Raw genomic sequence first — 23,543 nt, 5'->3', positions numbered from 1 at the left:
GTAGAGAGGCTGACAGGCACTGCCAGGAATCTGAGCAGCTTTTGAAACAACCAAGGAAATCCAGTGCCCCAGCTTCAAGCAGCCAGCCTTGCTTCTGCGGTTTCTGACATAAACCAGATGCATTCTAGATGTTCCCTCAGATGAGGACAAGTGACGAATACAGCTTTCAACCTGTTGCCAGCCAGCAGTCAGCTCCGAGATGGAGGGGGCAGAATTCAAGAGTTGTTGAAGGATGGTTGAATTCTGCTTCTGGACCCTCCAGCTACATCCAAGAGGGGGGGTTCCCATGCAGGTACCAAGCGCAGCCTTTGTCATAACAAAATGCAGCTACCACCACAGAGAGCTGGTCCATCCTCCCCTTCCTCATACTTCCTTTCTCACACTTCAGGCAGGAAAGGAATAAGAGAAATGGAGGCATTTCCACAGCCTGAAAGCATCCTTCTGTGACGATGACCTGCAAGGTAACGGAGCTCCCCACCCATCCCCTCCGCTGCCACAGCCTGACATCTTCCTGCAGGCTTGTTTGCCTATTTTCTGTCTTCTTGGCACCAAGCGGGGGTGGGCGAGAGATGATTTTTTTGGTTCACTGTATTTCCAATGCCTAGAACAGTGCCTGACATATAGACGGCTCTGAACCTCCAGAATGAACTCAGGTCTTTTTTAAGCCAAACCTGGGAGACAGTGCAATAGGGATGTCTGGCAATCATGAACCAAAGGAGGTGAGACTTGAACTCCTATTTGAGCAGAAGCACTTTTGAAGGACTTTGTGGAATCTAGGTTGTTTCATTTCAGAATAAGAAGACACCATCAGAACTTGGCTGTGATGACAGGTCTCCAAGAAATGATGCAGACACCGGGGCATTGTCTTCATCACGGTGTGTGCATAGAAGGATAAAGTCACAGATGTCCTTTCTGAACAGGTGACGTCTAACAAAGACCTGAATTAAGCGAGGGAAGCAGTCCTGCAAGTATGTGGAAGAAGAGCAGTCAAAGTGAAGGACGGCAAGTGCACAGGTCCTGAGGCGGGACTGAACTTCGTATGTTCAAGAAACGGCAAGAAGGCTGGTGCGGCTAAAAGAAGACAGGGGTGGGAAACAAGGCTGGAGGGATGCTGTCTCTCAGGGGAGCGCAGCAACCTGAATTTTACTCCGAGCTGGGCAGCCACCGCAAGGTTTTGAGAAAAGGAGCCACAGCGTCTGATTAGAGACATCACGCGGGGTGCTGAGAACGGAAGAACTTACAGAGGCAAGGCTGGAAGCTGGCGGAGTGGGGACAAGGCTACCGCAGAGTCCTGATGGGAGAGGGCGTGAGGAGTGGTAGGTGGAGAGCAGAAGCAGCCAGCAGGACTTGGGAATGCAGGAAGGCCGAGTGTGGGACCTCCTCTCCCCACCCCATCCCTGCCTCCACTATTTCCCTTCCTTCTTTACCTTCAAGGCCAGCTCAAACATCAGTGTTTTCACAAACCTTTCCTGACCACCTCAGAGGGAGTATCCCACCTCCAACCCCACCCCACCCCCTGCCCCAAAATTAAAATACCAAGTCAATGAGTCAACAAGGACAGAGGTCTGAAGAAACCCATTAGCAAGCTCAGTGCTCACAAGCACCAAAGCCACACAAGTCAGTCTCATTTTGGTTGTGATGTTCTCGCATTTCTCTAAAGAGTGTTCATTAACGGTTCCTGTCTGGGGTCTGCCCACTACCCCCAAGACCCTCTAGGATGCTACAGGCTGGCATGAAGGTTCTGGCCCTACTCATCCCCAGACAGGGCCTGGGAATCCCAGTCCATGGCTTTCCTGTGAGATTCACATTCAACATCCAGGATAAGTTAGCATGCAGACAACAACAGTGTGCGCTAGGTAGGCTTTCTAGAGGCTCACACAGCATCTAATCCTGCTCACCACACACCCCTCTGATGCCACCATGGGCTGGCCTATAGCATCCCAGACTCAGGAGTGAAGGACACACAAGGAGCAAAGTGAACAGACCAGGGCATGTCCAGCTGCAAAGTTACAGACCCAGAGACTGTTGTCTGCTTCTCTGCCTACACACCCTGCCTCTGTCGCAACGTCTATGCCCAGTGTGAACACAGCCCTTCTCTCTACTTTCCTTCTTATCTGTGGGGGACAACTGAACAGGGATGGCTGTCCCCACTGATGTGGGTCTAAGGATACAGATGGCTGCTGGGCGGGAGTGTCACAACATGCTACACACACACACACACACACACACACATATATATCTTCTAGGGAAAGGAGTCCTTTGTTCCAGGAAAGCGAGATGTCAGTGTTCCCTTCTTACTAGCAGGCAGCCAGAACATTCCTGCTAATAACCCAACAAGCCAAGATGGGCAGATGTGAACATCAACACAGAGCTTTGCTGTTCAGCGATACCTTTGGTTTTCTGCTTCTTATTCTGAAAGAAGGCAAATAACCCCATGTTCTGGAGGATGTACCAGCCCACATGCCCATAGGCTCTCTGCCTTGCTGGATGCTAATTCTGCCTAACAGGACTCAGTAGTACTTTTGCATGGTTTTGATATGAGGTTTATGGAACACCTTTTAAAACTTGGAGCACTGTATTTTTTAAAAGGCAGGAAAGGGACTCCACTAGTGGTCTAATGGTTAAGAATCCGCCTGCCAATGCAGGAGTCATGGGTTCGATCCCTGGTGCAGGAAGCTCCCACATGTTGTGGGGCCACTTAGCCCGTGCGCCACAACTTCTGAGCCTGCGTTCTAGAGCCCACAGTTGCAGCTGCTTAGTCCCAACACCTAGAGCCCATGCTCTGAAATGAGAGAAGCCACTGCAATGAGAAGCCCACGCACCACTAAGAAGCATAGCCTCTGCTCACTGCAACTAGAGAAAGAAAGCCCGCTCACAGCAACAAAGACCACAATGCAGCCAAAAATAAATAATTACTTAAAAGGCAGGAAATATAAGCAACAGAAGTGAGAACATCTTCAAGTAATTCCTTAGAGATGCATGTCTTTTTATCATTCTTAAGAAAAAATGACCCACCATCTCAAGCAGGAATGGAAATACCTGCATATGTCAGACCACCTCCAGCCTGGACCCAGAGCAGACATTACTAATTGATCACAGCACTATTTCCAACTGTACTCAGATGCAACCTCCAAATCCCTAGAAACAAACACTTTCAAATGATCATGGTTAGCCCAGAAGATGGAACTACTTCCCACTTCAGCTCAAAAAAAACCTGCTGCTTTGTCAATGATGTTTTGAAAGTGACAGATGGAGAGGGGAAGGGAGGAAGAGAAAAGAGAAATGAAGAGAGACTCTGGGCATAGATTATTTGTCATCAATAAAAACGTAAGGATCAACCATTAAATGTTAGGATTACGTGAGGCACTGCAGAAGCTGAGGATAGGGGCAAGAGGAAAGCTGAAAAAAAAGCTCAAGAAGTAGGAAATGAAACCTCTAGATGAAACACATGCACACATTCTCAAACCCCTGCACACAATTATTATCAATGGAGTTGGTATAAGGGGACAGCACCTGAGAACATCAGTAACTATTCATACCAATTTATCCACCTTCTCAAAGGAAAACGTTTTAATATAAATCAAAGCCCTTTGTTGTTGTTCAGTCACTCAGTTGTGTCCAACTCTTTGCAACCCCATGGACTGCAGCATGCCAGGCTTCCTTGTCCTTCACTATCTCCTAGAGTTTGCTCAAACTCATGTTCACTGAGTTGATGATGTCATCCAACCAGCTCATCCTCTGTTGCCCCCTTCTCTTCACGCTTTCAGTCTTTCCCAGCATCAGGGTCTTTTCCAAAGAGTCAGCTCTTTGCATCAGGTGACCAAAGTACTGGAACGTCAGCTTCCACATCAGTCCTCCAATAAATATTCAGGCTTGATTTTCTTTAGGATTGACTGGTTTGATCTCCTTGCTGTCCAAGGGATACTCAAGAATCTTCTCCACCACAACAGTAAGAAAGTATCAATTCTTCAGCGCTCAGCCTTCTTTATGGTCCAACTCTCACATTCATACATGACTGCTGGAAAAACCACTGCTTTGACTATACATACCTTTGTAGATTTTCAGAAAATTTCTGCCTGTGAAGCCTCTGAAAATAGCTCAGGTGATAAACATCCCAGGTGAAAACAATGACTGAACCATTCATAAAAGAGGTTAAGGTGGAGACAACCAAGAAAAGCACAGAGCTAGGTAGTTAGAACAATGCAGATCTAACACTTCCTAATTCACTTCCTGGGAACCAAAACATGCTTATTCATAAAAGCTGACTACTTTATCTTGAAGGCCAAACAGTGAGACCATTTGCCCATTTTTGCTCTGCTTGTAGTAGAGTCAGATGACATCACAGCCCCCAGAGGAGACTGAGGTTGAACCAAGACTAACCTCTGGGGTTACAACATGTTCAGGAATGAGACCTGGTTGGCGGGGGGTGGTCTCTCCTTAAGCCTGACCCTCTCCGCTATTCAGCAGGGCAGCCAATACTTGCCTCGTTTAAGGAAGCATGTGTTTTGCAAGGAAAGCTGCATATCATAGCCTCTTTTCTGGGATTAAAAACATGCCTCCCCACACAGTCCAGTGGTTCACTTCTCAAGCCTGGGAGCTCAGATAAACTCCATCCACAGGGCGGGCTTGCGGGGGCTCCCAGCAGTGGGGGCTGCTTCTCCATCCTCGGCCCATGAATAGCCACCCGCTGGAGCAGAACCCTCTCCCTGCTTCAGGCCACAAAGTGTTGCTCCCTGATTAGTCAGCGAAGCACATGTGTAAATGGTGAAGCAGATTTATTTTCTTCCTGCTAGAAAACAGTTAGGCTTATTTCACCAAAGTCTTTGCCTTGTTATCACACACCAGCCCTGTGCAGTTTTGGTTCCTTGGATTCTGAACTGCAAGCTGAAAAGATGAAGGCATTTTGTGCCTGAAGGATTGCTCTGTTCCAAAAATGTTAAATCTTTTTTCTTTCCTATTGAATGTCACAACTAAAGAGCAGCAACCAGAGGAAGAAATGTTAGATGACGGGTCACTAAGAGATTAGATGACACAAACAAAGATCAAAAAAGTCTGTAGCTGAGTGTGGAGACCTATGGAAAATTTAAGCAGGGCTTCTGCTCTGAGAACAGCAGGAGTTTTATAAGGAGTGACTATCCGTGCAGGTAACTCTCAGGAGAGAGTTTAGTTCCCTGACTCAGTTAAAAAATCAGCTTTTTCTCCCCCGTGACCAGCTTGGATGGGCTTTTACAAAATTCCCAAGTAGACAATGTTGTTTTGAGGGGTGCCACCATAGCAGAAGCAACCTACTTAGAACACTTTGGATTTACAAACCAATTAAGAAGAGATGGTTCTAGAAAAAGAGTACCAAATAAGGTCCTTCAAACAAGATACAGATATATATACATATTTTTCCCCAGAAGCTCACTCACTGCAAAAGTGGTGTGTCTCACTGGCTGCTTTGTGTCTTAGTAATACACTGATTGCAAATGCATCTGACTGCATTACTTTTACCTAACGGGGAAAAAAAATCACCTTTAATCAACCTTTGTAGACTATCCACACCTGAGCATCTGATACTCAACCACCTATTCAGAGGTATAAAGGCCATCGAAAATGCTGCCAGCTGAATGAAGTGAAGTGAAGTGAACTGGCTCAGTTGTGTCCGACTCTTTGTGACCCCATGGACAGTAGCCTGCGCCAAGTCCCTCCGTCCATGAGAATTTCTAGGTAAGAGTACTAGAGTGGGTTGCCGTTTCCTTCTCCAGGGAATCTTCCCGACCCAGGGATCGAACCCAGGTCTCCCTCATTGTAGACAGACACTTTACTGTCTGAGCCACCAGGGAAGTCCAGCTGAAATGAAGGAAGTTCCTATACACAACTGAAACAGTAAATGCTCTTTGTGCTCTGATCTGAGATTCTATCAGGTCCATGGAGATGCCTGTCTTGTCTGTGGGCACATGTCATCACTGCAGCTGGGGGGAAGAGTCTGAAAGTGGAGCCAGCTATTAGCAAACCTGCTAACACAGATTCTATCTTTGGTTGGACTGAGAGGAACTAAAAATGTAGAGTAAAAGTGTTAAAGACTCTTCCACCTTCTGTTCTTTCTTTGAGAGAAATGTCAACTGGGGAGGCATGAAAGGAGGGTGAGGAGGGTAAAGCCAGCCCCTCCAGCAGAGGCCTTCAGGCTGCAGTGCCCAGGCACTGCGACTTCAGGCACACCAGCCATTGGAGACAGGCTGCCTGCAGAAACAAGAGAGATCACCCTTTAAAACAAACACCTTTTAAAAAATGTATGGCAGAAATGCAAACAGGCCTCTATTAGCGAATTTATTATTAGAGGCTCCGTGGTCGCAACAAAATGTGTCACACACACCTCCTGTGATTATCTGTCTTCTGAACAACTGAACTTTTGATTAAAGAAGGGGAGAACAACTACCACACTTGTTTCTTTCTATTTCATGCTTTTGGAAGTAGAATGTTTCTTTTTGGCCTTCATGGCAATGATTGTCAACACAGTAAACATTTAGAGGAGCAGCTGTCTGAAAGCCTGATTACATCTAATGTCTGCTACAAAATGACGCCCTCACAGGAGTGAAGCCAGGCCCGTCAGGAGCCACAGCCTTCCATGGATGACACGGAAAAGCAGAACACGGAGATGGCCAGGATAACAGGCAAGGGTCCTGGGTTCAAATCCTTGTTCTGCCCTTTGCTGGCTATAGGAGCCTCAGCAATTCACTTAACATTTTTGTGTATCAGTTTTCTCATCTATAAAATGGAGATAATCACAATATCTCATAGGATTGCTAGATGGGTTAAAGGAATTTGTATAATAATAGGCACTTAAAGAAATTACCCATCACTGTTCTAAGTGACGGCCATTAGCTTCTTGAAGACTGCCATGCCCTGTCATACAAAGAACTTTCTTTTGGTGGGGGGCGGGGGTAGGGGCGTGGGAGGTAGGCAGGGATTGCACTGCACAGCGTGTGGGATTTTAGTTCCCTGACGATTGAATACAGGCCCTCGGCAATGAGAGTGCAGAGACCTAACCACTGGTCAGCCAGGGAATTCCTTCAAGAGCCCAAGGTGTTCACTGAGTATCTCATGTCATATTATGAAAACCTGTGTTTGCTTCTGCTGCACTCTACAAAGAATTCAGGGGCTGGGGGCAAGGCTAGTCATGGCTTTCTTCTGAATTAATATCACCGAACTCAGCACAAGGTTTGATACACAGTTAAATGTTTGCTGAAGTGAACAATCCAAGTATAATATAACCTAACCAAACACACAGCATCCCTCACTTTGAGCTATCAGATCTTATTTTTGTTACTCATCCTTTGGCTTTGTAAGTGAATAAAGTAGCTTCCTTGGGTGAATTAAGAATAAATGTTATGTCAGGCCCAGTTCACAAAAATCACAACTCTTTGATCACTTGGATGTATTACATGAGATGACAGATGAGATACTCCAACTGCTCCTGTTATCACTGTTAAAAGGAAAGTGTTCTGCCTTTTATCTGAAATCCAAAAAAAAAAATCCAATTGAGTCAGAAGAGCTTTTATTTTCCCCTTTATTCCACAGTAACGGAAAGGGGCATTTCACAAGAGCATAAGCTCATATTACATAGTGAGATGATGCTACTTTCCTACATATAAATTTCTAACTCTCAAAGGATGTCTCAAAGGGACATAAACAATTCACTGAAACTTTCTACATCCTACATTCAAAATAAGAACTGATTTGAAAGGATGCCCTCAATCAAAGAAGGTCCCACTATCTTGATCCTAACAGAGCCTTAGTTCAGGAATTTGGAGCGATGCCTTTTATGTTTTTTTCTCCCCACAAGGAAAGTTAAAATTGAGATCAGCTTATCTAAGCCAGGAATAAAACTTTCCTCATTTCACAGGTAGTAATGAAAGAAAACTTTCCTCATTTCACAGGTAGTAATGCAAGTTTTGTACCATAGGCACCATGTGGGAAGAAAGAGTTTACTAGTGAAGATCTTTAGCTGCTGGGAGATCCTGAATCATTAAAAAAGCATTAATGAATGATGAAGTTATGTAAAAATATAGAACCTGTATGCACCTACCAATAAAATGCCAAAATACATGAGGCAAAAATGAACAGAACTGAATCCACTATTATAGCTGGAGGTTTCAACACCCTTCTTTCAGAAATGGACAAATCCAGCAGGCAGAAAATAAGCAAGGACATAATTGCACTCAACACCACCATCAACCAGCTGGATATAATGACACCGATGAGCTACTTCATTCAACAACAGCAGAATACACACATTCTTCTCAAGTTCACATGAACATTCACCAAGACAGATGACATTCTGGGCTGTAAAACATACTTGGACACATTGAAGGGCTTCCTAGATGGCTCAGTGATCAAGAATCCACCTGCTAATGCAGGAGAGGGAGGGTTCAGTCCCTGGGTCAGGAAGATCCCCTGGAGGAGGTAATGGTAACCCACTCCAGTATTCTTGGCTGGAGAATCTAATGGACAGACGAGCCTGGAGGGCTACAGCCCATGGGGTCATAAAGAGTCAGACACGACTGAGCGCGCATTGAAAAGAACAGAAATCATACCATGTCTGCTCCCAGACAATAAAGAAGGTAAACTAGGTAACAGAAATATAGCCAGAAAATCCCCACACACTGCAGATTAAACAACATTTCTAAATAAAACATGGGCCAAGAAGAAATCTCGAGAGAAGTCAAAAGTATCTTGAAGTAAAAAAAACTGAAACACAACCAACTCATCAGAATTTGTGGGATGAGGTGAAAGCAGAGTCTACAGGGAAATTTTTAGCATCGAATGACTATGTTGGGAAAGAAGAAAGATCTAAAATCAATAATTAAGTTTTTACCTTAGGAAACCTTAGAAAAACAAAGGGAAATTATATCCAACAGAAGCCTAAGAATGGTGAAGTCATTCATTTTAGTTACTATTCTGCCCTACTCTAAGTATCTGAAAATCAGTCATCCACTTGGGACAGTACTTCTCAAATTTCTCCATTAAAACCCCCAAAATGGCAAAGAGAAGGAACTCATATCTGTTCCTCTAGAGTATGGGGGCACAGCTTGAAACAATCAAAATTTAAAAATCACAATTTATTTGAAGACTCATACCTGGATAACTAATTTTGATATTTCAATCTTGCATTCTATTCACTAATATATTTAATTTGTTTTAATATAGAAAACAAATGCATGTCTAGTGAAGCTCTTTTCTGATTCTTTAATTATTTCTTTTACTATATCCTAGGAGATGTGCCAGGTTTGTCTGTGGCTCTAGGTATGCCATGGCAGGCTCCCTGGTACTCTTGTTTGAGAAGTGGAACCTGAAAATATATGGTTTTTATTAACCTGAATGTCACATGGAAGACCACAGGCCTGCCTCGTGACCCCAAATTCCTGCAAAGCACAAAGTTCCAGAAAGAATAGGAGGGCAGAGGCAAGTTCACCACACCTTTCAGGATAGTGAGACCCAAGGTCCACCTGATGCCTGCCTACTTCTCATGATTTTTCTGCCCCAGCTTCCTAGGGCAATGACACGTTCCCAGCCCCAATGAATGGTTCTTACAGGACAAGTCTCAGATTAATGGAACTGAACAGAAACTCTAAAAACAGATTCAAGTACTCCTAAGAAAGTCTCAAGTGGCAAAAATTTGAAATCTGTGAGTAGAGAATAAATTATTCAACAAATGGTGTTTGTGGAACCAGATCATTTTGACAAAAAGGCAAGTTAGATTCCTATCTCACATCTGAAACCAAAATGCACTCCCAAAGAAGTGAAATTTAAATCCCCAAAGCAACAACATGAAAGTATACAGGAAATGAGAGATCAGAGAGTTATAGAAAATCTCTTCCTACTCCAAGACAAAAGTAGAAGTCACAGAGAAATAATGAAATAATTTTAAGTCCTTAAAAATAAAAAACAAAAACAGAACCATACTTCTGTAAACCCAAAGACACACACATGTAAATTTAAATAGCAAAATGACAAAACAAGGAAAATATTTCATATATCTTTTTTAAAAAACTGCTTATGAATCAATGAGAAAATAACTCACCTACCCAAAACATGACCTAAGGACAGAAATGGGTAAGTCTCAAGAAAATAAATTCAAATACTCAACATGAAAAAGCATGCAACTGTAGCAAACTTTGGTTTTAGCCAAAGAAGTACAAATTAAAATGAGATATCATTTAATCAACATGATTCCAAAGTCTTGAAAATCATAATGTTCATCAAAGGCAAGTTTGCTGATAAATAGGCACTCATACCCAGGATAGAAGTATGAATTTGTCAGCTTTTTCTCAAAGGCAGATTGTCAAAACATATGAAGAGGTGGAAAAGTGTGTACCTTTTGACCTAGTAATCCATTTCTGGGGATCTGATCATAGTAAATAATTCAAAGATGCTGGTAATAATTTATCTGTAAACATTTTAATTTCAGGTTTGAGTATTTAAAAGGTTGAAACACCATACATCTCTATCAAAACAGGTGAACAAATAACAATGCCAGAGCTGTTCAATGGAATATGTTACTCATTAAGAATAGATGGATGCACATATCTGTATCTTTGCCACAAAAACATTTTCCCTATATACTGTAAGTGAAAAGCAGATTTTAAAATACCCAATGCCATTTTTGAAGGAAAAAGAGTGAATATACAAATAAATCTGTAACCACACACAGAAAGAGATACGGTAAGAGCCCTGACAGTTAAGCCTCGAAAAAGAATGTCTCTGGTGAATTGAATGTGAGGGTGTTTTCCAGACTCTTGTTTGTAGATTCTGATTTTCTATTTCACTGTGGAAAAAGAATGAGTAGGATTTAGCAAGGTTGACAGAGAAGGAGGGTGTCCTGAGTGGCCCACATGGGGAGGTAGCAACCAGAGGGTGTACGTGTTCCGGTAACAATAACTGGTCAGCTCGGGTCAGCACAAAAGGTGTGTTTGTTTGGGGGTTTTGTTTGTGGGGGGGACACAGGAGTGGTTGATGAGGTTTAGGGAGTGTCCAGATCCAGAAGGATTCCCCACCTACATGATCTGTGAGTTTACCTCATCTCCCTAAAAGAAATGTTCAGGTCCAGGGCTTGCTTTCATTCTAGTTCAGGGACCTGTGAGTCATCACCCAAAACCTTAATTATAACACCCAAGGTCTGCTATGTGCAAAAACCCACCTGTCATTGTTCAAATGTGCTGGCAGGGAGTGTGTACAGCATGCAAACCAGCCTGTTGAGGTGCTCCTTCAACGCAGCAGTGGTAACCCAGAAACCCGCCCAAGATGACAGGTTCCTGAGCCCAGAGCTTCAGGCTGGGCTCAGTGACCAAGTGACCAGGTGACGTTCCTCCACAGCTCCCAGGCCAATTCCTCAGAGCCACGGCCTCGGTGAAAGTTACAGGTCTTACGTGGCTTCTTTCAACCAAGGAAAGTATCCGAAGTTTGTCTTTTCCCTGTTGCCAAGGCCTGGCAGAGGGAAGCAGAGTGTGTAATTGCAAACCTCTCGTTTATCAGCTTCAGCCGCCTTTGTGCCACCACATTATGTGTACCATTTGGCCAGTTAATCTCCCAGACCTCTTGGAAATATAATAATTACACAGAGAGGGCCTCAGCCCTGGAGAGAGATGACGAAAGAGCCGTCAAGGTATACCTAGTCTCCAAGTACCCAGGAGAATTGTTTACTAACCTCGTTCAAACTCAGATTAAAGACCTAAAATCCAAGATGAAGACATGGTCTCTTTGTAAGAACACAACATTTTTCAACTAGAAGTACTGATCTTAAAAGCAAATCAATCAATCAATCAATAAACAAAAAGCAAATGAGGAAGCAATAGAAATCTCCTATCTTGTTCCAAACACTACAATAGCATCTAATGAACACAACAGTGGTTTTGGAGATTTTAAAACTTTTTAAAACTTTTAAAAACATAGTCAAAGCTATGGTTTTTCCAGTACACAGGTATGGATGTGACAGTTGGACCACAAAGAAGGCTGAACACCAAAGAATTTATGCTTTTGAACTGTGGTGTTGAAGAAGACTCTTGAGAGTTCCTTGGACTGCAAGGAGATCAAACCAGTCAATCCTAAAGGAAATCAATCCTGAATATTCATTGGAAGGACTGATGTTGAAGCTGAAGCTCCAATACTTTGGCCACCTGGTGCAAAGAGTTGACTCATTAGAAAAGACCTTGATGCTGGGAAAGACTGAAGGCAGGAGAAGAAGGGAATGACAAAGGATGAGATGGTTGGATGGCATCACCGACTCAATGCACATGAGTTTGAGCAAGCTCCAGGAGATGGTGAAGGACAAGGAAGCCTGGCGTGCTGCAGTCCGTGGGGTCGCAACGAGTCGGACATAACTGAGACACTGAACAACAACAACAAAAATTTTTAAAGCTTAAGATACCATCAGGAAGCTAGTTAGCAGCCTCTGCTAGAAATTACAGTGCCATGCATCATCCAAATCAGAAATGACATTATTATAACAACACTGGACATGCCTTTATGCAAATAAACTATCAGATATGAAACTTTGACTTGAACTTGGTTAATGACTAAAATGAAGTTTTTATAATTATTAAGAAAAACAAATTAACAATGTATGTTGGGGGCCAAAGTGCTTATTTTTGTTTCATATTTGGTAAAGCCATATTAACTGAGGTTGCAGGTACAAAAAAATTTTTTTAATTAAAAGGAGATCATTTATTAATCTATGCTAAAGCTTCAGAAATCTGAATTGAATGGACTGTGAGGAAAATAAATAATTACCAAAAATGATTCAAGAAGTAGAAAACTTGAAGTGACCACTAAAAACAGACCAGACTCAGAAGTTTCATAAGCAATTTCTTTCAAACCTTCACAGCAACATTTGATTTCCATGATAATTCATCTACTCCAGAGAATAAAACAGATGGAACAATTTAGTATTTATTTTACAAAGCTGACATACACTGATATCAAAACCTAAAAAAAGAAAAAAAGGGTTCAAATAGATCAAATCTAGCAGTAGATACAGAGAATAATACACATGGCCAAGAAGGGTTCATTCCAAGAATTTAAAAGAATGGCTTTAATTTAATTGAGTCAAATATCCTCAAAACATTTCAGGAAAACAAAAAAAGCCAACATATTATCTCCCCTGCTTTAAAAAACAAATCAAAATACTAAATGTTTTAGTAACTTATGAAGAGAAGTATATTTTATTAACATGAAAGTTTATATGTATGTATACACATAGAAAAATGTACATAATATACATGTGTATATTATATATAAATTACTGAAAAATCAGTGTATTATTTGTTAAAAGCTACAAACATTACAGTATGTCAGGAAAAATACAAGGATAGCCACTGCTTAAAAAAAAAGTGTTGTTCTTAAAAGTTTTAGCCAGCATGATAAGAAAAAGTAATGAGATGAAAGGGCTTCTCAGGTGGCTCAGTGGTAAAGAAACCACCTGTCAATGCAGGAGCCATGGATTCGATCTCTGAATTGAGAAGATCCCCTGGAGGAGGAAATGGCAACGCATTCTAGTATCCTTGCCAGGATAATCCCATGGACAGAGGAGCCTGGCAGGCTACAGTACATGGGGTTTCAAAGAGTCGGATGGACTGAGCACTCACATGTGCAGTGAGATGAAAATATAAAAGGAAAGAGGCAAAGTTATAGCTATTGAAGATAGCATGATGCAAGGAACCTCATAGAATCAGCTGAAGGACTATTAAAATTAACAAAGCCTATTACAAATTACATTTGATCATTGAATAATACACCTTTGAACTGTGTGGGTCCATTTACATGTGTGAATTCTTTTTGACAGTAAATACCAAAGAACTTGGAGAAGGCAATGGCACCCCACTCCAGTACTCTTGCCTGGAAATTCCCATGGATGGAGGAGCCTGGTGGGCTACAGTCCATGGGGTCGCTAAGAGTAACTACATGATCAGCGCTGATTGAGTCTGCCAGTGGGGAACCCTGGATATAGAGAAACCTGTGATGTGAGGGCCAACCGTGAATTAAAGGTGGATTTTTGGAGTGTTGGCCCCCTAACCTTTGTGTTGTTCAGGGATCAACTGTAAATATAATTTACAGATATCTAAAAAGCTTTTAGATATCATCAATAACCAAAGCAGGGGAAAAAGTCTCACCCACTAGATCCATGAAAACAGGAATCATTCTTGGCCGATTTCCTAGTACCTAGAAGCAGTTACAGCGCAGAATAGGTACTCAATGAAAATTTGTAGACTACCTGAATGAGCAAGTTCAGAATAATGACAAAAATATAAACTAAAGGAACCAAACTGAAATTCCACAAATTCAAGTACTTAGAAGGATTTAGCATATGATAAAAAATGGAATTTCAAACCACAGTAGGAAGGAATAGATTATTCCACAAATGACAATTGAGAATATTAATTGGTTGACTGTTTTAAAAAAGTAAAACATGAGTTGACCTCACACTACACATTAGAACAAATTATAGGTAGAATAGTTCAACATAATAAGACCACAAAAGAATTAGAAGATAGGGAAGGTTTTCCTAATTATATAAGCAAAGGTAGAAAGCTTAAGGGGAAAGATTTATAGTTTCTGCTACATGAAAACAAAAACAATAGGCATGTCAAAAATACCATAAACAAAACAGTAAAAGACTATAAATGGGGACTACTTGCCAAGTATTAATAACCTTTTTTATATAAAGTGTGTTATAAAGCTCTAAGAAAAGGATGATCCATCAATAGGAAAAATTTTGAAAAGATGAAGATGCAAATAACAAGATGACGTACAAACTTACTCTAACAAATATTAAAGATGAAATTGGGCTGAGATATTTTCCCCCAGTCAAGTTGGCAAATGTTAGAACTAATGTCTGCTTATAGAAGGGCCCAAAAAGTGAGCATTCACACACTGCTAGTGGGAAAGAAGAGTAATTTCTAGAAACTTACCCTTAAACAATCAAAGATGAGCCAAACATCTATGTACAAGAATTTCTGTTGTATCATTTATGTTCCTCGACTTTAGCCTTACAAATTGAATATATAATGTTATAAAAAATTACTCAATTCAAACTGTAGCCCTATACTATACATCTAGTTCTAGAACCTGCCTTTTTGAATTTAAAATTTTGAAGAAAACTTTATTTTTTGAAAATAGTTACATAGGCAGAAAGTGAAGAAGAACTAAAGAGCCTCTTGATGAAAGTGAAAGAGGAGAGTAAAAAAGTTGGCTTAAAGATCAACATTCAGAAAACTAAGATCATGGCATCCGGTTCTATCACTTCATGGCAGATAGATGGGGAAACAGTGGAAACAGTGGCTGACTTTATTTTTGGGGGCTCCAAAATCACTGTGGATGGTGATCGCAGCCATGAAATTAAAAGAGGCTTACTCCTTGGAAGGAAAGTTATGACCAACCTAGATAGCATATTAAAAAGCAGCAATATTACTTTGTCAACAAAGGTCTGTCTAGTCAAGGCTACGGTTTTTCCAGTGGTCATGTATGGATGTGAGAGTTGGACTATAAAAGCTGAGTGCAGAAGAATTGATGCTTTTGAATTGTGGTGTTGGAGAAGACTCTTGAGAGTCCCTTGGACTGCAAAGAGATCCAACCAGTCCATCCTAAAGCAGATCAGTCCTGGGTGTTCATTGGAAGGACTGATGTTGAAGCTCCAACTCCAATACTTTGGCCACCTGATGCAAAAAGCTGACTCATTTGAAAAGACCCTGATGCTGGGAAAGATTGAGGGCGGGAGGAGAAAGGGATGACAGAGGACGAAATGGTTGGATGGCATCACTGACTCAATGGACATGAATTTGGGTAAACTCCAGGAGTTGGTGATGGACAGGGAGGCCTGGTGTGCTGCGGTTTATGGGGTCGCAAAGAGTCAGACACGACTGAGAGACTGAACTGAACTGAACATAGGAAATCACTGTATTCACATATAAAAATACCTATGTAAGGAATCTCCTTAAAAAAAATAACTGTGGTACTGCCAACTTGTCACTGTTATAAACAAGTCAACAACCACCATCGTTTACATTTTTCTCTGCACTTTCAGGTAAGTATTTATATCAGATCAGATCAGTCACTCAGTCGTGTCCGACTCTTTGCGACCCCATGAATTGCAGCACACCAGGCCTCCCTGTCCATCACCAACTCCCGGAGTTCACTCAGACTCATGTCCATCGAGTCAGTGATGCCATCCAGCCATCTCATCCTCTGTCGTCCCCTTCTCCTCTTGCCCCCAATCCCTCCCAGCATCAGAGTCTTTTCCAATGAGTCAATGACCCAAATTATACCCACTTAAAATTGATAGCAATTGCCACGCTGACTTCCAAGAAAAGTTGTAACAATTTATATTCCCAATAACAGTGTGTGGATTATTCATAACAGTGAGAAATAAGAATCTATATGGTCAAAGGATTTCAAAATTATAGTAAACACAATCAAGGGATTATTTTCCCCAGCTACTATGGATGATGTTATGGAAGAATATTTAATGACATAAAAGCTTTATGAAAGTTTTTATGAAAGATTTTTAAGTTAAAAGGCAAATAAATTAAACAGTGTGAGTCCCTCAGAATTCATACGAGCTTTTACAGAATATTTATTGATCTATACATTCATCTGAAGACTTCTCAGGTGGCCCAGTGGTAAAAATCTCCCGGCCAATGCAAGGAGACACAGGAGATGCCAGTTCGATCCCTGGGTAGGGAAGATCTCCTAGAGGAAGAAATGGCAACCCACTACAGTATTCTTGCCTGGAAAATCCCATGGACAGAGGAGCCTGGTGGGCTACAGTCCATGGGGTTGCAGAGTTAGACACGACTAAGCGTGCGTGCACACAGGCATGCCTTCATCCATCAGACTGTGCAACAGAATGTTAATCATAGTTATCTTCGGGTGGTGGAATTACAGGCCATTAAAATACGTTTTCTTTTACGCTTTCCTAAATTTTCTATGTTCTAGAGAAAAAAATTTGCCTTTGGAGTCTAAAACAAATCATCATCCACTGCTGCTGCTAAGTTGCTTCAGTCGTGTCCGATTCTGCACGACCCCATAGACGGAAGCCCACCAGGCTCCCCCGTCCCTGGGATTCTCCAGGCAAGAACACTGGAGTGGGTTGCCATTTCCTCCTCCAGTGCATGAAAGTGAAAAGTGAAAGGGAAGTCACTCAGTCGTGTCCGACTCAGCGACCCCATGGACTACAGCCTACCAGGCTCCTCCATCCATGGGATTTTCCAGGCAAGAGTACTGGAGTGGGGTGCCATTGCCTTCTCCACATCATCTACTAAAAAACAATAAAACACTATCTGAAAACAAGTTGCGTACAAGCATTTATATACAACCCAACCTTGATGATCATAATAAAGAGCTTTTCAGGATGAATGTTACCTGCCCAGCCAAGTGTTTGCCAACTGAGTCTACACTTGGAGTATTCAGCCCAGGGCATCCCAAGGAATCATCAAGTGCTCACTGGTCTCCCCGGAAGGTCAGCCTGTGCTCTGGGTGCCAAGGGCAAAGATGAAGACCAAAGGGTTCTGCCTTCCAGAAGCCCTCAAACCAGCAGGGAAGAGGGGGCAAGCACCAACCCACATGAGTTCAAGACAGGACGTAGAGGTGTATCAAGTTTCCCTGCCAGAAAAGTCAACACGGTCAAAAATTAAAACCAAAAGAGGAGAGGCAATAGCAGGTTTGAGTTCCACAAAGTTATACAAGCTTGTTACACAAAGGCGTTATGTGTCAAATCCCTCCTTGAGGAAGCCCTAACTAGCTACAAGTACTTCAGAAATGTAAGTGGGGAGAACGGAAAGATTTTCAAGGTAAGAGGACAGCAAACTATTAAAGGCAAAAGCACTGGGCATATAATACAGCAGGCTAGTGTGTGTTAGTTGCTCAGTCGTATCTGACTCTTTTCAACCCCAGGGACTGTAGCCTGCCAGGCTCCTCCATCCATGAGATTTCCCAGGCAAGAATACTGGAATGGATTGCCATTTCCATCTCCTGGGGATCTTCCTGACCCAGGGACTGAACCCAGGTCTCCCATCTTGCAGGCAGACTCTTTACTGTCTGAGCCATCAGGGAATCCAGTGAAGAAAAAGTTTGTTTCCTCTGACTTAAGACAAAGAAAGTACTAGCAAATGCATACAATTCGATTTCAATGAACTTCCAACTCTTTCTAAGCCCAGATAACAACTATTTAAGTCATATTTATCCCAACTAATTCATAATGCTTCAAAAGACTTTACCCACATTTTTAGAATTGGTCTGAAGGGAAACATACATTTATGCTTGAAATGAAGAGTTCCTAAGAAATGGTTCTAGTAGCCTAGATTTCTGGCTCATTTCCTGATTCTACAAAAGGATTTTTATATTTAACATTTCACAGATGAAAAAAAAAAGCAAAACAAAAGTCACCATAAAAGTGCCCCAATCCTCTATCTAGAGGCAATCTGAAACATACTAGCTTTAGCATAGAATTAAGTTTATACTTTAAATGAGATGATGAAAAACATTTGAAATGGCAGGAAAACAGTGGTCAATTTTTGGTGATCAACCAAAAAAAAAGCATGGCATGATTAGCATTGGTCTGCTGGAGTTTAATATTGAGTTGATCATTACATTTTCCATAGGTAAAGTACAAGAACAGGTAGGACAGTTAAGAGTTATCAGCATGACTTCTAACTCTGCTCTGGTCAACAGGACAGGCAGAAGTGCCTTCAATAACGCTTATAAACGCACAGCAGCATTTCTAACACCAAACGTACTTCAGACAAAACATAACTGGTGAAGTGAGAGGTTTCCCTAACCACACTGATTGCACAGCTATGGGTCTCAAAGGGTCCTTTTCCTCTCTTCCCCACCAGCAGCAGTCACAAGCCACACAGGGGAACTCTCATTAGACGGGCACACTTGCCCACCTCCTACCCAGCCAACGGGGTACCGAGTCCTCCAAGTGGTTGTGATTTGAGGGCACTGCTGTGGAAGAGACTACAGAGGTTTTGAGGGAGAAGCAGGCACAAGACACCCAGTTCGTTAGGCCAGTTCCATTCTGGCTGACCCACTCTCCACTTCCCATTGCCTGTCCCTGTTAGCCCGCAGCCCAAAGAGCAGGACCCTGTTCAAAGTATACTTTCAAAAGGTCTTTAGAGATAGGTCTAATGGAAAAACCATCTATTTTTCATATGTTACCACGGAACATGAAGCATCATTTACTCCTATAAGAAAGGTCCTCTTTGCAGGGGACACTGAGTATTTACAGAAAGATTTTCACTTTATCCTAGGAAACCAAATTTTGGAAAAGTAAATACAGGAAACTCAGCCTCTAAGTCTTCCATATACACCTTTACAGCCCTTGTTCAAAGTGAACTTTCCCTAATTATGACTGTCCAATAAGGAAAACATGTGTCCTGGGCAAAGCTCCACTGTTCACTCTGAAAGACATCATTTCTATGTAATGGAGAAGAGAACCAGCTTACTTCATGCCCCCTGCTGGTCCCTCTGCCCCAAATCCACTGGGAAGCTGACTCGCTTCCTCTCTCCCCATCCTTCATGGCATTTTGTGTCCGGGAACATGCTTCTTTAGTCTACATCTAGTCTTACTTCTGGGAGCTGCCATAAGAGTAATGTTTATTTCTGGATTATAAGATATATTACAAAATCAATGTCATTTTGTGTGTAGCCCTTTATTTTTAAAGTTTATAAGTAGCTTCCATATTTACCATCTCATTTGATTCTCATAACAACCCACTGTGTAGAGGTGTGTAGAGTTTCAACTTTATAGATAAGGAAACTAGAACTTAGTGCTAACTTCAATAAACAACTGACCACTGAACAGTAAGGAGGAAATACAAATGTTTTGCATCAAAAACTAAAGAATTCACTAGGTTCAAGAGAACTCCCAAACTTTCTTGAATTTGTCATCTGCCAAAAGAGATTTGCTAAAATCTCTAAGATTTTTAGTTTAGGTAGTATTTTCTGTCTTAGGAAGGGTGAGGAACTGGGAGATAAGTAAGACAAACTCTGAGTTATGGAATGGACATATCTGGAATTCTATGAAGTTCAAAGTGACAACGATAATGATTGATTAAACGCTTACTATGTGCCAGGCACCATTCGAGGTTCATTAATTATATTCAATGATCCTATTAATATCACTATTCTTTAGATGAGGAAAACAAGGTACAAGCTAAGTAACTTGCCCAAAATTACACATCTTGCTCCCTTAAGGATGACCTGGGATTGGAGGAGCCAAGACCCTAAGTAGTTTGCCCAGCTAATGAGGGGAGCCTGACATGAGAGGGTAGCCACCACAGGAACCCAGATCAAGCTCCCAATGTGGCACTGAATTAAGTCTCCACACTCTCACCACCAAAACACCAATCAAGTAATCAGAAAAATCAACAGGGAATCCTAACAGTTCCTTCTTAGACTGTCCCCACTGACATGGGGGAAGAAGGGGAAAGACCTCATTTTTCTAGGTCTTGATTACTGACAGAACACTGGCTGATTCGCCTAGAACTGCCTTCAACTAATTTAAGAAAAATTAGAGAGGAAAGCAACTCTGGAGGAAATGTGCAGAATAAAGATGCATGTGGCATTGATGGGTATTCAGCAATCTAGTGGAAAGTGAGGTGGGAGGCAGAAATTGTGGTCAATGCACAGAACTAATAGCTAATATATATATATATATGAAGGAATCCTTACTGGTGTAAATTACTCTCGCCTTCTTTCTCCTCTACTTTTTTCATTTGCTCATTGCTTGGAACTGTATAGGCCAGTTGATTAATTTTTGTTAAGTTTATACACTCTTTTGTTAAGGAAAGAAATATTAAGTTGAACTCGGGCAAAGAGAAAAATTCCATGATGAATGAATGCAGTCTTCATGGGCAAGTCCTATGCTGAAGGGCAGGAGCAGCTTTACAAAGCTTCCTTGAATTTGCTTACTTTCATTGTTTCTTGTTTCATTGTTCACTGAATAACCTGAGACTGCCCTGAGATCCTGTGAATCCAAAAGAAAACCCTGTTTAAAGCAAGTTCCAGGGTATTCATCCATCTCTACTGGAGAAAAAGTCCCAAATCCAGGAGATGGGACTACAGTGACCACAGTAAGTTGACTTTTAATATCAACATTCCTTCTACACTCATAATTCTGACCCAGCTACCTACTAACTGAGGGCCTATATGCTTCACTTCCCCCTTCCATAAACTGGGGATGGTAATACCGTCTTCATCATCAGGTTGGTGTGAAAATTAAATGAGCTGATACATATACAGTACTCTGAACAGTGCCTGGCACAGAGTAGGTGCTCAAATAGTGTTAGGTTATTATTATTACTTTCAGCATTTGCAAACAACATCATAACAGGGACCCGAATACAGGAGACTTCTACTGTATTGGTAATGTAACTGCTTTTAAAAAAAATCTAAAATTAGAACTATTAATACAAAAATATAAAAAGGCTTGGGAAAAGGAAAAAAAAAAAAAAAAAAGCCACTCAGAGTCATGCCACCTGTTGGTGAGTTTCAGGTGAGGGTACACCTCGGAGCTGCTGTGGAATCCGGTTCCACGGCTGCCCCGTATTTCCCTTAGATGATGCCTCCACTTCTTAATCAGCGTTTCATGGGCAGGATTACGGGCGGGTCTGTGAACCCCCTGAAACTGTACACGGAACTGGGTGGGGCTGAGGCTCTGGGCATTTAGAGGGGGAGGGGAAGGGTTCCATAGCTTTTCTTAAGCTCTAATAAATCATCCTGTAGCAAGCAACTTGCTTTACAGAGGAGACAGTGACTGAACAATTCACTTCACGGAAGCTAGGCAATGACCAGGACACCTGGGCTGTTAATCTGTTCTCTCAACACCAGAGAGACCCGGCGCCGCAAGGGGCAAGAGCTGGCCGGGCAGTGACCTTCACCTTTGAAAAACTCACCGGCTCCCCAGACCCGGCCCAGGTTTGCCGGGCTTAACTTCCCCTCCCTTCCCCCATCCCTCGTTCTCTTCCAAGAACAAACTCAAAAGAAACTGGCAGCACTCCGTCTAGGGTTTCACTCCTGCCCTCGGCTGACCCTTAAACCACTTCTCCCGGAGAAGTTAATCAAAAGAACAATTAATCCGCACAAAAATCCAAAACCCACCCCAAAGCTTCAGAACTCGCTAAGTTAGAAGATCGAGACGCCGCTGCTGCTGATGAATATCTGCGGGTCGCTGGGGCTCAGGCGTAGGCAGAGAGTACGAAAAGAAAGCAGCCAAGGTCTGGCCGGAGGGTCGGACCCCGGCCACCCTCTCCGAATCTACGCGCTCCATACGCTGGTGAAGACTGGCTTGGAAGCAGCCAGGTAAGCAGGTAGGTGTTGGCAAGTCTACGAGCCGCGGCAGATTAAAGTTCAAGCGCGTTCACACACCGCTCCCCCTTCCCTGGCGGGCGTTCTCACGCACGGCCCGCCGGCCACTTCCCGGGGAACGGCTGAGCGCTCGACCGTCCCCCTCTTTGGAACAGGCTCCCCAAATCCCTAGTAGGCACAAGTGATTCCCCTTGCCTCCTCGCTTGCAAGCCTCGAAAAGCATTCGCCTCCCTCTCCTCTCCTACGCGAGCGCAGAACACCCCCGAGACAGAGAATGGAGGGGACGAGGGGAAAGCAGGGTGTCCCGGAGGGCAGGTGGCGCCGGGCGCGCCACAGGCAGCGTACGTACCCAGCGCGAAGAGGGCGAGCTGTCCAGCCGAGGTGACCATTTTACGGGCGGCGGGCGGCAGGCGCTCCAGCCTCCTGCCCTACCTGCGGTGCCCGAGTGGCGAAGCGGCGCCGCGGTGCGGGGGAAAAAGGCGCCGGCGAGGCAGGGCCAGCCCCCGGCGCGGGCGGGCGGAGGGAGGACCGCGCGCCTCTGCTGGCACTAGCCGCGCCGCGCCGCCGGCCGGGCGGAAATGGGAAGGCGGTTACCGTCACCTCCGCCACTCGGCGACCGGGCGCGGCGGACCACCCTCCCGCCCCGGTGGGGGTGCCCCCCTGAGGGCACGGGGTGGGGTGGGGCTGGGGCGGGGACGCGGCACGCACCGTGCGGGGCGCGGGCGGCGGGGCGGGGCGGCGCGGGAATCTCGGAGCCCGCCGAGGCAGCTGGGCATCCAGGCCGAAGGAAAGGCAGGAAGAGACGGATTTCAGACACCACCCTCAGACTAGCCGCTCAGATCCGAGCCCGAGCGGCCGGGCGCAGCGGCCGCTTCCAGGATCTCCGCGCAGGAGAAGAGCCGCCCCGGCGTCTGTCATTTGTGCCGACGGCCTCTGCCGAGGGCTCTCCCTGGCAAGAACTGGGACGCGGCCCGGAAGGGGACCTGCGAGCTTCGCCTGCCCTTGCCAAAACGTGCCTCAGGGAAAGTGCGCCCCACAATCGAACAAATTCAACCCGATTCCCCACCTGCGCCCCCATCCGAGAGAACACTGGCTTCTCCGGATGCCTCCCGCCTGGAGCGCGGCCACCCCAAGTTCTCAGGCCGACACGTTGTGAAGATCAGTAGACCTTCGTACACCTGGTCTAGTGCTGATGATGAAGA

The 23,543-nt window shown here is 43.6% G+C and overlaps 1 protein-coding gene across 3 annotated transcripts in view; it reads right to left on the bottom strand.

The window, feature by feature from the left end:
* Positions 1–22,875, bottom strand: part of TGFA (transforming growth factor alpha) — a 115,624-nt gene extending 92,749 nt beyond the window's left edge. For all 3 annotated transcript variants that reach the window (XM_006049244.4, XM_025260843.3, XM_044925794.2), the window contains exon 1: positions 22,691–22,875. In XM_006049244.4, the coding sequence (XP_006049306.1) occupies positions 22,691–22,730 (40 nt within the window). In that variant the 5' untranslated portion in view covers positions 22,731–22,875. The remainder of the gene's footprint in view (positions 1–22,690) is intronic.
* Positions 22,876–23,543: the final 668 nt, after the last annotated feature.

This window comes from Bubalus bubalis, chromosome 12 (genome assembly GCF_019923935.1).
Source record: "Bubalus bubalis isolate 160015118507 breed Murrah chromosome 12, NDDB_SH_1, whole genome shotgun sequence".
NCBI lineage: Eukaryota > Metazoa > Chordata > Mammalia > Artiodactyla > Bovidae > Bubalus > Bubalus bubalis.
Note: the sequence above shows the minus strand (reverse complement) of the source record. Positions and strands in the feature narration are given on the sequence as shown.